The following is a 15,702-nucleotide window of genomic DNA, read 5'->3' as shown; positions in this document are numbered from 1 at the left end:
GAAATGCATGATGCTCTGTCATCATACATGCACAATGCCTGTGCACGATCTAACCTTTAATTACAATGTTTCTCTGTGGGACCCTCACTGAATTGAATGTTTGCATCCAAACTGAGGCCCTCTTTTTGTTTTCTTAACAGTGCGGCCTCAACCGAGCATGCTGTCGGAGGCGGGCAACAGTATGCTAAAGGTCCCTTAATAAGCACCCGAAATGTCCAATCAGAATTCAAGTCGTGGTTCAAATCGACCAATGGGAGCAAAGAGGCGCCGCGGTGCTCCTCTCAGGGCCCCGCGGGGGCGGTGCTTGTCGTTGAGGTCCCACCCCTCAAAGCCGCGCGTTTGGTTGCACACAGGCTGCAGTTTCAGTTTGTTTTATTCACCATTTTGTGTAGCTGAAGGTACAAATTTAAGAATATTTGCGTTTGGAGGACAAGTCGCTGTCGTCCTTTTTATTTCCAGGCGCTAGCTCGGACGGTGGAGTCGTGCGTCGGTCTCGCTCCCCTCGGTGTTTTGCAGAGCGGGAATCTATATTTCTTCCCCCCCCCTGTGCTTTTTTCTTCTCCCCCCTTTCTTACATCCTTAACCTCTACAGTATTCCTGCAAAATGTCAAGACCCGTGAGGTAGGTGTGCTAAATGTGTCCTCTGCTGCCCGCACCTTAATATCGACTCCGTGCTGCTGCAGGCGTCGCAGTTTACGTGCACGCCTCGACCGTGCTGTGTTTTATGAGCTGGGAATTTGTTTATTTCATGAAAAAATAATGGCACCGCGAGCCTGTGTGTGTGTGTTTTTTGCCGTGTGTGTGTGTGTGTGTGCAGCCTCCCTCTCTAACATGGATCCCAGCGGCGGGGACTGGTCGCCATGTCTAGTGGAGGAACACGCCGCGTCGTGTCGCTAATGCTTTAAAACGGGTCCGGGTCGTGTACTGTTGCCTCTGCTGTGTAGGCCGAGCGACAAACGAGTCGGTTTGATTTAAGCAGCTACGTTTAGCGGCTTCGCTTCGACCAGGCCCGCATGTGTCTTTCTCCCTCGCAGGGAGAATGAGAATATGGCGACCCCATTCATCCAGGGGGAGCTGTGCAGCGCTAGTATCCCCCCCACCCACCCAAAGGGGAGAAAACCCCCGGAGGAGGTGGTGGTCGGCCTCGGGGTTTGAGCTTGTTACCGCGCAGACTAGGCTCGTCGTGCCCCAGCCTCCATTACGACGCATTTTTAACGTGTCTGTAGATTCTGGACCGACGAGAAGAAGAAAGGAGGGAAAACGAGGGGGTCGCGGATCCAGGTTTTCAGCAGTGAACCACCGCTGATGTCGGAGGAAGGCGGATAACCAAGTGCCCCCCTCAGTGATTAAAACGTCTTCAGGCCATTTTAATCCAAATCAAAATGGCCTTTAACTTGATTAGAAGTGGATTTATGCAGTCAGATCCAACGTAAACGTGATCATCGAAATCTCGCGATTTTTTTGTGTCTGGAAGGCTCATCCAAGTTACAGAGCCAGTTCTTGGTTCTTTAATTAAAATGCATTATTTTGACTTGCATATGCATTGGGGTGTACTATTTATGTAAACTTGTGGAATGGGTTGTGATAAATAACAGAATTACAATAATGGTCACCAGTGTTATAAAGAAGTGTAGCGATTCTGAATAAAAATATGAAGCTGCGATAGGTCCATGATGTGGAACAGTAATAACATGAAATCCTAGCCTGTTCATTACTTTATTAACATTTAAGTCCTCATTAACCTTAGTATCCACGAATCTGGATCGCTGCAATGAGACATGCACTGAATTCCGCAGATCCTCCGTATTTTCTCCGGAGGAGGTACATGCGTTAACGCAAATGTCCAATATGCAACTTTCTCCGCCCGGCTTCGGGGTATAAAGTCTGGAGCAATTCAAGATAATTTGATTTGTGAACAGAGCAGGGTATCCAGGTAGTTTCACTGAAAGCAAGCAAGTGTGTGGGGGGGGGTCTGATGACCCTTCTCACATGCAACAGACACAAAAAGAAAAATATCTCCCGGTGATGAGCAGCGTTATATGTGGAAGACACCGACTGAGGTGTCAAGAGAGTTTGTGGTGATAAGAGCTGACTCTGGAGTCTGTGTGTTGACAATAATGTGGAGGATTTGATGCTGTTGTGTCTGTGCAGATAACCCTTCCGTTGTGTTGTACATGTGTGATTGGCAAACTGGGTAAACTCCCTGGCCGATTCTCAATTTGCAGATCTCTTTTGTCTGAACCTGTCCGAGCCTGAAAGAGACTAAAGGCCGGCGCATGCTTCTGCGTTTTCATGGGCCCGGAGACCTGGAGCCCTTCCGGGCCCCTCGTGGCCCTTCTTACGTCCTTACGTGCGTCGGCCAATTTTTATAACTAGACGGCAAAGCCCCGCAAGCGTCACCCGCCCGCAAGGGCTGTGATTGGTCTGCTAACTACATTTTTTCCGGAGTCGCATTTCCGGTTCATGCCCGGAATCCACGGAAGATTTAGAAGAACGAATATGGACCAAATAGAAGAGCACTTGGCAGAAGAGATCCGAAACTATGACCACTAGTATAACCCGTCACTAACCGGCAGATTTTTTCGCCAGAAAAAGGCTCTGAGGAGCCGCTGTGGCGATGTAAATAAATCGCTCTTCTTCGTGCAACACAGGAAGAAGAGCCGACTTCGACAAAAAACATTACTGCGCCTAGTGTTCTGGCGGGGAATTGCATGGCAACACGCGCAACGGTTGGAAAACCATGAATGAGAACGAGTCCTGCGTTAATGTTTGCAGCTCTGAGTTTGTGTTTCCATAACACTAAGGGCAACGTTTTATGTTTGACCAAACTATATTTTTTATTTTGAGAAATTTCAAATGAGATATTTAGAGTTAAAGGTACAGGGTGTAGAGACATCTAGTGGTGAAGTTGCATGTTGCAGCTGAACACCCCTCACCTTACATGAAATAGAACGTGCGGTAGCCTACACACTGATCTGACTTTTGATCTACAGTCCCTAAAAGCTCTTGTCACATTGGTTTCTTATTCAGCGGTTTTAATTGAGTAGAGATTGATGAACGCACATTTCGTAATGTTGTTCAGCCAAACCAGGCTTGCTGGTTTTTCTTATGCGAAACCTCTCATTCCTTAGTGAAGTAAGGCTGAGCTGAGAATCATCGGGAGAGCATTTACTTTGTGAACAGATACTTAGTTTAAACTTTATCTTTGTCAGTTTTCAATACATAAACAATTGGGAGCTAACTTTTTGCACATCTGAATACAACAACACCAAACAGTAGATAACTATGCAGATCCTGCTTAAATAACACCTACATTTTGAAGTGACTAATCATGTTGCCTTTGTTGAAAGTTCGCTGGTATATGGATCAGGTCTGGGTTTGGTTTTGCCCGTGCCACACTGGCTGAGGAACAGCTTGCATTTCATTTGCATACCTATGTTAACAGATTAGAGCTGGCACCGCCCCGGAAGTCACACTGCTCTTCTAGAGATTCAAGTTCTCGCACCGTTTTTTTGTGCATTCTTTGTGCAGTTCACAGCAGAATAGACGAAGAAAATAATCTTTTAGCACAGTTTCAATGCATATTGAAAGAGGTTAAAATATTTCATGAACATAAATGTTTGCAACACTTCCTGTAGCCTATCAGTTTCAAAATAAAAGCACTCCAGCTTTTCAATTGACTGAATCCATTCATTTAGTTTATAAAAGTTTTATATTGTGAAATATTTAGCCTCATACTGTATAGTACTGGTATTTATTTGAGTGCATAGGACTAAAACCGCTACACGCAGCCGGTATGTGGCGCAATAGAAGCCGGTGTTGCTCGGGCATTGGAGATCATTGCAGGTAATAGGTCAACTATGCTGATGGGCTTTTAGTTTGTATGTAGAAGTCGGCTTGAACAGAACTCTGGTGTGTAGAATTCACTGTGATAAAACACCATATCAAAAAACAGGGTTTGCTGTGACACTACAAACTGAGTTGGAAAACCCTTTTGTGACGGAATCAATGTTAAAGGGAGACAGTTAATTATATTGTTTGGTCGATTAAGTAACCTTTTAATATAGATTGGTCTGGTTTGGCCAATATCTGCATAGCACGCTTGTGTTGGGGTACAGGTTTGCCAAGCTCCGACCCTAATAATCATTAGCTTCAGCAAGTACAGAACGTTAAGCGGCAGCTTCTTATTTTTATCTTGTGCTGACCATCGCTGTCTCAGGTTAAAATAACATTGCTGGTTGTTCATCTTAGCAAACCACTGTCTAACACCTCAAGTTTCTGCAGCTCAAACAATTCCAGCAGGCAGAGACATCTTAGCACTTTGCTTCATTTCAATGTTGGGGGTGTTTTTTCCCAATCCAAAGTAACTTTTATTCCTAACTAATGAGGTTCACAGATTTTTTGTTTTGGAACCATTATCTTCATTATTTTAAGCATTCAATAAACAAAATTCTTATTTTTTTACTTTTATAACTAAAAGAAAAAATGCACATGAGTTTCCACTGTACAATTTTGACATTAAAAATATGGAAACTGCTGTTGCCTTGCTGTTCAATTATAAGGAACAATCCAACAGGATAATCAGATAACTATATGGGGCTTTATATTGCTTACTGTAAAAACATTTCAATTATATCTTTCCACTCTAAAGCTGCTTTCAGACATTCCCTGAACAATGTGAGAACATGGCAGGACACACACACACACACACACACAACTCGCCTCCTTCACTCCACAGCTGCTGGAAAGTGAGTGCCAGTCAGCTGAAAAAAATGCCAAATAATCGTTTCAACTCGATTATAGTAGTTTGGCGATCCTTTGACCCCATAATCGTAATCATGATTAAATTTCGATTAATCAAGCAGGGCATCCCCCACTTGATTCCTGATACTCTGCACTCGTAAAAGTGCAGAGTATTGTGCATATTAAAGTGAAAATGTAAATAAATAAGATCTGTACAGTAAGTAATATAAATGGAATATTACAGTTTTAACAGGAATTGTAAGATATAAGGATGATGAATACACTATGAGCAGGATAAAAATATAAAAATGAATACACTATAGTAATACAGTAGTACAAAAGTAACAGCAGTGCAAATGTTCAAATGATCAGTGTTTGGAGGAGGGTGTGTGGCAGTGTGTGGCAATAAGAAGTATATGAGTATCAGTGGGATGGGAATTACAAATATGACAGAAACCATCTTTAAAAAAATTATTTAATATGTACCATGTTTCATCCACTTACACGAACAAGGCAGGATTTATACTCATACAGCATCCAGCCACTAGGGCATTAGGAATATGATTTTGCCATCAATTTTGTCTCTTAATGTACAGTATATGGTCTGAATATGTGAATCGACAGATTGTCAGTTGCTCTCAATTCTCCATAGAAGAAGAGTTGCATAATAAATCCAGATGGAAATGTATTGATCCAGTGTCACACAATACCGTCAAAGAATAATAAAAGGTCAAAATAAGTAAAAATATTGGGATCCCACAAATGAACAAAAATATGTTCATTTTAAAATAACATGTGAAACGGATACGACCTCCATCCAGACAAGCTTTAGTTCCCTATGATATATGCGGTCACTACTAACACGCCTCAAACATACCGCATGACCATTTGCATACACTGGGCATGTGATTGTAGCATTATAAAGTGCAGAATATATTTAACTGCACAAAAACAGCGAGCAAGGACAAGGTCAGTAACACTTGTAATTCATTATCTATGTTGCATTCACATCTGGAAAGTTGAGAATGGCACCGTTTGTTTTCATCCAGAAAAGGGTCACGTGATTAGAGTGTGACAAATCAGGGATGAAAAAATCCTGACTGATATGACCCAAACAGGAAGTGAACATAGATGTCTGTTTGGACAGACAAGTAACAACTGGTCAATCAACTTGCTCTGCATAAACCTTTGCCACCCCTGGGCCATTGAGCCATCAGTTATGTCGGTCCCTGGCCCATGACGGAGACTCACTGCGTCATATATTGATCCCTCAAAGAACTGTTGTCTGGTGACTCATTAGAACTAAAATGGTTGGAAAAAATTGTATCTTGCGCTCTCTGATATCCTTGAGGTGTAAATAATGATGTGGCGTGCATGTCACTGGCTCATGTTTGGGACTTTTGCTGTGGTGTGTTGGCCTGCTGTTGTGATCTAGCTTCTTGAAGGTTTATGGTGCTGTTAACCACTTCTACCGTCCCGTTCCACCACCACCACCACACTGCTCCAGTGTGTTTTTGTCAACAGACAGTTTTCCGGGCAGATCTAGTTTGTGATCACCAGTTGTTCAGTGAACACTGCACTTGATGCAATTGGGTTTAGAAAATGCATTTAAAATTATTCGACCCATTGTTTTCTTCTTAAACCTTCTAAGATTTGTGTCTAAAGGGTGATTTTCAAATACCCTTTGACTTTCATTAAAAGTATTAGTGTTTTTATTCACAGTGGCATTTAACCTGAACAGTATCTCAGGTCCGTGTCAGGTGCCAGGCAGATTTCTATAGGTGTGTGTTACCTGAACTATAGTTGGCTGTGTCATCTGAGGCTTCCCCGTACACTTTGCTAAATGAGCCGTTGAAACTGAAGGAGGGGGTTCAGTGTCCAGTTCAGTGCCCCCAGCTGGAGGCCGTTTGTGGCCTCCTACACCAAATAATACTAAAAATACAGCCGAAAAAATTGCTGCCTGATGAATTGACATCTTTGTAGACATGCCCCCATCTTACAGCATACATTGATTTGTCTAATACCAGACATGGGCAATGAAGGTTTTATGTCCTGTTGAAAATATGATCTAATGCACCATTTGTTCTTCTTCACAGGAACAGGAAAGTGGTGAACTACTCACAATTCAACGAGTCTGACGATGCAGGTAAGAGAGGTTTCATGTGTGTTTGAACGTAGTGTGTATGCAGTAACAGCACAGATAGAATCCTGATCCTAATTCATTTCCTGACAGAACAAAGTATTTAAAAACTGTGAAACAAAAATTAAGTATCACCATGAAGTGGACCTGATTATAGATTATTAACATTGTTGAATCCATCCATAGCTATTTAAGCCTTATCTCCCACAGTGGAAACAGTAAAGCAAAATCTCTTCGCAACTAGTACTTGCTGTTTAAAGGGATAGTTTCAAATTCACCCATAATCTACTCACCACTATGCAGATGGAGGGCTAGGTGAAGTGACTGATAGAGTTTCCAGGATAAACATTGTTGCAGCCAAGTTGCCCTATTCTTCCGATGTATTAAAACAGAAAGAAAAGATAATGTCTCTCCGCACTGCTCATTGGGTGTCATGCAAGTGTTCGCAAGCCTAAATATTCATATATTGCGTTTGTGTTTGGGCGTTTCGAGGGTACCTGAACGTGTCTCTGAGGAGGAGTATTGCAGACTTTTGGACTTAAAACATAATGCAAATGACAATGTTTTGAGGTGAATATGAATGTTGGGTCTTGCGGACACTTGGATGACACCACAGGAGCAGTATGGAGGCATGTTTTTGTTTTTTTCCTGTTTTATTACACCCGAACAACAGGTCACAATTGACTTCAATTGTATTGGATTCTGCTGCAACGCATCAGAATGTGCACCCTCAATTTTCAATATTACTGCACGTGGTTGCCTTTGCAGTCAAATATTAACTCACTTTATATATAGTGTTATAAACTGTTACTGTTATAATATAAGTGCTTTAATTTACAAAATAAGGTTGTCAATTCAAAAATCTGACTACCACAGTCAGTCTATGACAGTGGTCAGTGGTCCCCACACTGATTTGACATTCATTCAGTTTAGACTTGTGCGCTGCATAATTTGTGGAATGCTTGCGCCCTCTCTTCTCTCTCTCTTGCATACACTTACTCACTCACTCACACACACACCGACAGAGACTCAGTCTTTGTATCTCTACAGTTTAAATGTAGTTTGAAATGACGCCACAATATAAGCACTGATCATCACATTATGGTCAAATACTTTTCTTAAACGAGTAAATCTTTCTTTATAGCTGCACATTCATTGTTGTATTTACACGTCAGGGTAATCCCGCCCCAGCCTCTAACATAGCGGTTCTTACTTACCAGCAACCAGTTCTTTAGCTGTCAAACACAAAACTGGTTACAGATCAGGCACTGGCTACGAGGGGCTTGAAACTGCCCTGGTGGAAAAGGCTTCTCAGGGAACTAAAGCTGTTAACTGTGCACGGCAACACCTCACTTGATGCATATTTAAAATTGTAAGCTAGGCCTGTCACAATCAATTTTGTTGGACGACATATTGTCGCAGAAATTATTGCGATTATATTGTTGTCGTCATTTTGAAACCATTTTATACCAGCTTTAAATTTTAAAGAATATTCAGTCATAAATAATAATTTCCTAGCAGATTGTGTGTGTGTGTGGCTGTCTGTCTGCTCGTCTTCGTCATTCTGCACACACAACCTTGTGATTACATCTATTTAGTTATTAATCAATGGTGTCGGATCATGATTGTACCGGTCACTTCAAATCTGATGTCCTGGCTGCAACCAAACGTTTTGATAAGATTTTGGCATGGCAAGCTGCAAAACATGCTACCAGCAGAAACACGGCTTTGAAATCTGATTCGAATAGACTAAGGCACACCTGTAAACGGTTGCAATCCCATTTAAAACCACCACCCATTGGTTTAAATAGAAAAATTCCCATCTCATGTATTTTTGGCGTCTAGTCCAATAAAGAATTTGGAAAGGCAGTCTGAACAAGGCCACAAGTCTCTTTGTTCATTAATCCTGTTTTGACATTAATGCTTTTGAGGAACAGTAATAGGTCAAAACTTCATATTAGGCAAATACAGTTTGACTGTTTCTCAGCATAACAATTATGTCAAATTTTACGCACATCTCCTCTATAATGTAGTCGTAGCCGCTGTTCACGGTTGGTTCACAACAATTCGACACAAAGGCTTGGAGAGGCCCTTCAAAAACACAATAGAGGACTATAGAGTACATCCAATTATCACCATTGCAAATCAAAGACATGTCTAGAGACTTGAATAAAAAACAATTGTCTGAGAAGTTGTCCATGTTGAGTTCAGCGAGTGAAAGATGGAAATCTTGTCCTTTCTCCATAGATGAGGAGTATGGCGATAATAAGCCGAAGAAGGTGCGCCCAGCCCCTCGTGAGCCCAAGCACAAGCGTTCAAAGAACTCGCAGGATGACAGGTGAGTCCCTGGAAGAGAAGGCTATAACACGTTCAAATAGTACATTTACTGCTGTGACAATTTTGATAAATTGGATGATTGTATAGTGATGTTTTTTAATTCACACACGCGTACACAATACCCATTCACATATTTTGCACGGATATAAATCAATCCTGTGCCATCTGTTGCTTAACAATATCAACACTGAGAGGAGCAGATGTGGCCGTGAGGGTCTAGGGTACAGCAGCTCCTGTGTTAGCAGCCAGATGTGCGGAAATGTGTCGGAGTTGATGTATTTTACACTTGTACTCCTACAACGATCAATGAACATGCCTGAAGCCAACATGCCAGAAGCCAACATGCCAATCTTTCTTAATATTGGGCAGCAAAAATCCTCCCCATTATCCCGTCCCGTCTGATAATTGTGCTGTTGAATCTTCATGTCAGTGCGCTGCACCTTACAGAACTAATACGAGGGAATTCATTTTGTTCAGTGTATTGGAGAAAAAATAAAGTAGCAAGGTGTTGATTTTGCTAAAGAGCTTTTTGATGCAAAAAGAGCAGTTGTCAGCACATATCCAATCTTGCATGTTTAAGTATTGTTCCACATGACTATGTAAAATCTGTACCATGATCCTGGTATCCAGGCTACACTTCCTCCAGTTGATAAAACTTTGTTTTTGCCTATTCTTTGTTCCAGTGAGGAGTCTGATGAAAAGGTCTCTAAACCCAAAAATGATTCAGCAGGTAAGTCTGTTAGTTTTCTGATTTAGACAAGGAGGTTGGCTCATGTACTCTGTGAAAACTGCAGGGTTTTTATTAGTGGCAACTGATCAGCTCACTGACTTACGCCTGTTTCACTGCTTCAGAAGACTTTGGCAGCGAGGAGGAAGACAACGAATTTGGAGAGGAGGAGGATGAAGAAGGAGGAAGTGACTATGAAGAAAAGAAAGGGAAAAAGGGAAAGAAACCCAAGGTGGTGGAGAAGCCCGCCAAGAGAGGGCCAAAGAGAAAACGGCCTGCAGGTAACAATCCAGGTTATTCCTTCTACAAAGTAGCAGGTTTTTTTCTTTAAATTACGGATAAATTCTTCATTAAATTATATTATACATTTGTAGATCTGCTTTGATACACAGTATAAATAGTGTTTCACATTTATGTTATGTACACTGGTGGCCCATCATATTCTAATTTGTCCCACCACTGTTTCATTATGAACCAAAACATTGGTTTTACACTTCTCATAATAACATCAAAGAACTCTAACTTGTTGTATGCAATGCTGTTTGCAGCGTGTCCTCGCTCACGTTGTTGCGTTTTTACCGTCCACGCAGGTAGGCAGACCTCATAGTTTCAGCTGCAGTTGTGGCAGCAATGCAGTTCCTTCCCTCACATGAGAAGTTATCTCTCACTCTTGAGTCTGTGTGCCTTCCCACATCAGAGAGACCTTTGAGCTCATCGAGGTGCACCCCTGTTACCACCATAGATTAAACTACTAAACGCCGTGAATCGATGTCCACCACGAGAAAACTTTATTTTTCAAATTAAAATCAAAACAACATTTTTATCGCCCTGCACAAAGAGAAATCAATTAGTTGATTAGACCTTGTGATGTCATGATTTTAGAATTAGAGGCTGTGTGAAGTATAGGAATAAACACACAGCCAGACACTTTTGGTGCTTAAATAGGATGAAGAGAATATAATGAGTGGCTTGACCAAGGCTCTGGATAGAAAGACTCCATGTGTATGGGATGGAGGAGGGTCGCAGTGAATCACTGACGGCCAGAATTAGTTCAGATTTAATTAACATTTACCATTTAATGTCTTGAAATCTCTTTCTGCATCCTGCTTCAGGTTTTAATTTGATCGACCTTAAAGGGATGTAAAGTAGCTTTAAGTAGCACTGCGTGTGAAAAAGTATAGAGGTAGCTGAGTGAGTAATTTGCCTCAAGTGATGTCTTCTGAGTGTTTATGGGTTGGGCTTGAGGATTTATGGTAGAAATTGTTGAGATTAGCAGACATCTGTCAGCTGCTAATCATCCTTGCTGCAGGCTACAATAACTCCTAATAGCATAATACAGACCGGTTAAAATAGGACTCCCGCCCGCCCCTTCGCCTATGCGATTCAGGCCAAATGGGCATGCTGTGTAAACATAGTGCTTCCCACAATTGTGAACTCTTTGAGGATAACTTGGATATGACATGTTTATTAATATGTGTGAGTCAATTTGATCTGGCTCTTTTGTTAGTGCTTACTCAGCTTCTTTAAGACTAAAGCGGCTTTCAGAAATGCACTGCACTCCAGAGATCCTCTGCAGTTTCTCCAGCGGAAGTGTATTTGTGAATTTCTGCTGCCTGTAACCCTAGTAAGTCCACAGAAAGTCCTGGGGAGCCCATTTGAGAACACAGCCGGTGTCTATGTGCTGTAAACAAAAACACGTGATCTCTGCAACGGAATGAATTCTGTTGTGAATGTGTCTGAGTTGAAATTCAGATGGAGGGAATTTCCTTATATACAAAACATGACAAATTGTGTGTGTTGTGTTTTGTAGATGACAGTGATGAAGACAAGGAAGTAAGTCGAAAGCGTACAGTGCGACAGGCGGCTTCCAAGGCAGTGTCCAAACAGAGGGAGATCCTGCTGGGTGACGCAGGCAGTGAGGATGAAGAGCAGGAAGAACAAGAAGAACCCTACTTGGACCGTATGTACTACTGCAACAATTTATTCAAAAAAGAATTGTTACTTTAACCTACTTTAAAAAAAAAAAAATTATATTTGCAATAATTGTTGGTAGCAGGCTTGGTTAACTGTAAGGATTATGTCAGGTATATAATTCCTGATATTACATGAACTTGTATCCAATTAATTACCACATAGTGTAGGAACTGATGGATATATGTCCCAACTCTGTGTGCAGCCGACGAGTCTGGCAGCGATGAGGACTTCATGGTGGAGGATGACGATGACAGTGACTATGGTCGCTCCAAGAAGAGAACCAAGAAGGTGATTCGACGGGGACGGCCAGAAAAGAAAGAGAAGAAAAGCCCCAAACCACGACTAAAGGCCACAGGTGAGATGTCCAATCACAGCCACAGACATTGAGGAGAAACCCTGCAATTAAACATCTACCTATGTATTTAGTTTGTCCTGGCAAAACTTCTTCTCATGATCAGACTCCAAGGCTCAGAGGGACAGAATATACATGTTTTTGTGTTTATTATTTTTCTGCCAATTCTGCTCAAGTTGCCTTGAGGTTTGTTAAACCACATACAAGTTTAAGTAGATGATCAGTGGACCAAACTTCAAATGTTGCATATTGCAAATTTTTCTTTACCCTTATCCTTAAATCTGAGGATTTCACCTCTTAGCATATCGAAAGTATTGAAACATGTTAAATGTATCTAAAGTTTAGAAAGAGCCAGGCTGTTTCCCCTTTTATGTTAAATACTTCCTTACTGGAAACAAGACCCTTGATGATTTTACCCATCAATAGTGAGACTGGACATGATCTGATGATGACTAACAGTTCTGTGTTTTTTCCGCAGTGACACCCAGCCCAATGAAAGGAAAGGGGAAGGGGCGCCCCAGCGCCAAGGCCCTAGAGAAGAGCTCACCCAAAGAGGAGGAGGAGGAGGAGGAGGAGCCCGAGAGTCCCCTGGAGGAGGAAGAAGAGGAGGTTGAGAAGAAAGAGACCGCCCCTGCCCCCAAAAAGACGAAGGAGGCCGCAGGAGGAGAGGATGAGGAGGAAGACGAAGAGGAGGAGGATGGCTCAGAAGAGGAGGCACCCTCTGGAGAAGATTAGAAGATGGTACCTGTTTGATGCCCATCCTCCACGTCTCTCTGTCTCTTCTCTCTTTTTTGCTTTTTTTTTCTCCAGTTTTTTGTTGTTTTATTCCTCCCGGTGGCCTGGCTCAATAGTTTGGACTTGGTGTGCTTTTTCTTGTTTGCCCCACCCCACACCTCAACTCAGAAATTGTGATCATGTATTGTCGACAGTCAGCCCGTCCCTCCCTCTGTGTTCATCTTTTATGTTATTGGTTTTAGTTTTAAAAACTCAGTCTCTGAGTTTCTGCCTTTTTGAAAAGCTCAGTGCTTATGAGCATCCGTCCCCATCGTGGACACACAAGTTCACAAGGTTTTCTTTTACCCCTCTCCTGCGATCATCTGCGATCCGTAACAACTGCCCACACTTTATTTTCCCTGTTCACTTTACTGATATCGGTCCTCTCTGGGAGTATTGTTCAGAGTTCCCCAGTATCAGTAACTAGAGCGCTGTATTTACAAAGTCAACACACACAAACACACACTCACAGACAAAGGGCTGAAGCCTTTAACCTCTTTGGTACTTGTGCTTTTAAACCAGGAGCATGTTTTAACAGGGCCACTTTAGTTTTTAACCTTTAATTTTATTTTTAAAGAACCCAACCTCTTGCAGACAAATCCATGCCCTTACCTCTTGTGCGGCTGTGTGGAGAATGAAGCGCATTATTTTAAAAAGTATTTCTCTTGTAGCTGCAGCTTCTTAGATCAACCCGATCAAAGTGTGTTAGTGGCAGAGTGATGGGTCACTGCTGAGTGTTTGCTACGAGACCATCTGACACTATAACACATTTCAAGCCAACATGTGTGTGTTTTTATGTACTTGTTTAACTTCGTATGCCTGTGGGGTAAATCCTGTAAGAGGGTATGGCTTCTATTGTTTCTGTCGGCCCATAGCATTGTGTGGAACGGTTTCTGTTGTTACATGTTTGGCTTTCGAATGATGCTACATGAAGCATCCAAGTCCCTTTTCAGATCACATCATCCTCCCCTCACCGCACGGCTGCAGCTTCTTCTTATTCAACCGGTTGTGCCAGGCACCCCTATATCTTTTTTGTTGTTTTTATGAAATGCAAGAAGAGATGTTTTTTTGTTTTGTTTTTTTTGTTTTTTTTTGAGGGTTAAAAAAATGAATGTTGTTTTTTCTCCTGTTGGTTCATTGTTATAATTCTCTATTCAGATTTTTTTTGTAATGTTTGTTTTTTAAGAAAAGAAATAAAATGTATCTTGATTTTAAAGAAAAAAGTTGACCCTATCCAATCTGTTCTGCCTGATGGTTGGACCAGCCATCCCTCCCTTCTTCACTCCGGTCCCTGCTCTTTTCTTTCTTCTCTGCGCCCCCTACTGTTGCTATCCATGCCCTTTTGTTTCTGAGTAGTTTTTGTTGCTCACGTTAGTGTTTCAAAAGCTGACACATTTTTAAATCCAGAGTGGTACAGTACTGAGGCTCAGAAAGGGATGAAATGACGAAGTGGGTAGCTCAGTATGTATCTGGCGTTCATTTGTCTATTAATGCCTTAATTTTCGTTGAGTTTTCAGTAGTGGCTCTGATATCATCACTAGAGGCCTGAGAATGTAATCTGTCCTTCTGTTTTAGGTCTTTGCTACAAGCAGCGAATTAGTCTTACAACAAGTCAACAGTTTGTACGATCAGCATAACATCCAAAGCCATAAATGATCTCAAAACTAGTGACTCAGAGATCAGGTGCAGCACTTGTGAGATTGTCTTTTATTACGATAAGTAATGTTTGATGTCAAAGCAAAAAAATGGAAAAAGAAAAAGTTGCTTTCATGGTCTTGGAACTAAACCTAATTTATTAGGCGTTGGTCAGGAGTAATTGTGATTGGTCCTAAGGCTGCACTAGAAATCAGTCCTAGATGTGAGCAGGACCCACTCGAACCTAGTCCCTGGTTCAGAAGCACATTTGATTGTTTTATGACTGTCATTAAAAGGTTACTGTGTTTTTTCTATATTCAGGTCCTAAATTGGCACTCAGTCCTTAATGTCATTTTAAGACAATTGGATACAAACAAGGAATACATAAGGGGGAGAAAAAAACGTTGTTTATACGGATGTAAAGCTCGGAGAGCTCTGTTTGCAGTAGGATCAGACACTGTCTTGTAGTTCACAGCAGTGAGGGCTTTGAGTGAGAGTCCTCGCCATCATCCCACCGGAGGCACATGGCATAAGGCTATGAATTTCTCCTTTCTCATCCATTCTACGACTTCTGTTGTACTGTTTTTTGATGTTTCTTTTCTATCTACCTTCCGTTGTACTGGCAATGTAAAAATGTACGCCAAGTTGTGATTCTTACAGAAGACCAAGTGGAGACACTTTTTGTCAGTAGTGGAAAAAGGAACGTTGAACTCTTGAATCTTTTGCATGTTGTGGAAAAAGTGCGAAGCGATGATGCAATGGCAATATTGTGGTCTTACAAAAAAAGTATTAACAACGATGATGTTTTGGTTTCCCAGCTTCTAATAAAGGCAACCTACTTTTTATACGGATTTAACTACTTGTTTTGTGACGTTGAGCTCTGTGCTGTACGGGGGGCAACTGGGGACGAGCAATGGGCAAGAGGGGTTTGGTGTTAAATGACCTGCAGTACTTGCTGCCTGCCACTCAGTGGCGGTGCATGCACCGGCATGATGCTGTGTTTTTACATGCAGGATTCTG

The 15,702-nt window shown here is 41.8% G+C and overlaps 1 protein-coding gene across 2 annotated transcripts; it reads left to right on the top strand.

Annotated features, from left to right (window-relative positions):
• The first annotated feature begins 325 nt into the window (after positions 1-325).
• LOC132999605 (nuclear ubiquitous casein and cyclin-dependent kinase substrate 1-like) lies at positions 326-15,527 on the top strand. 2 transcript variants are annotated; one of them, XM_061069308.1, is made up of 8 exons: positions 326-621; positions 6,840-6,889; positions 9,131-9,221; positions 9,904-9,950; positions 10,076-10,228; positions 11,758-11,907; positions 12,124-12,276; positions 12,752-15,527. In XM_061069308.1, the coding sequence occupies exons 1-8, from the start codon at positions 605-607 to the stop codon at positions 13,006-13,008; spliced, it is 918 nt and encodes a 305-aa protein (XP_060925291.1). In that variant the 5' UTR covers positions 326-604; the 3' UTR covers positions 13,009-15,527. The 2 variants fall into 2 exon arrangements, with proteins under 2 accessions (XP_060925291.1, XP_060925290.1); XM_061069307.1 differs by having other exon boundaries at positions 10,073-10,228.
• The last annotated feature ends 175 nt before the right edge of the window (positions 15,528-15,702 follow it).

The sequence above is a fragment of the Limanda limanda genome, chromosome 4, assembly GCF_963576545.1.
Source record: "Limanda limanda chromosome 4, fLimLim1.1, whole genome shotgun sequence".
In the NCBI taxonomy this organism is placed as follows: Eukaryota; Metazoa; Chordata; class Actinopteri; order Pleuronectiformes; family Pleuronectidae; genus Limanda; species Limanda limanda.
The sequence above is the reverse complement of the archived record's forward strand: the minus strand, read 5'-3'. Positions and strand labels throughout refer to the sequence as shown.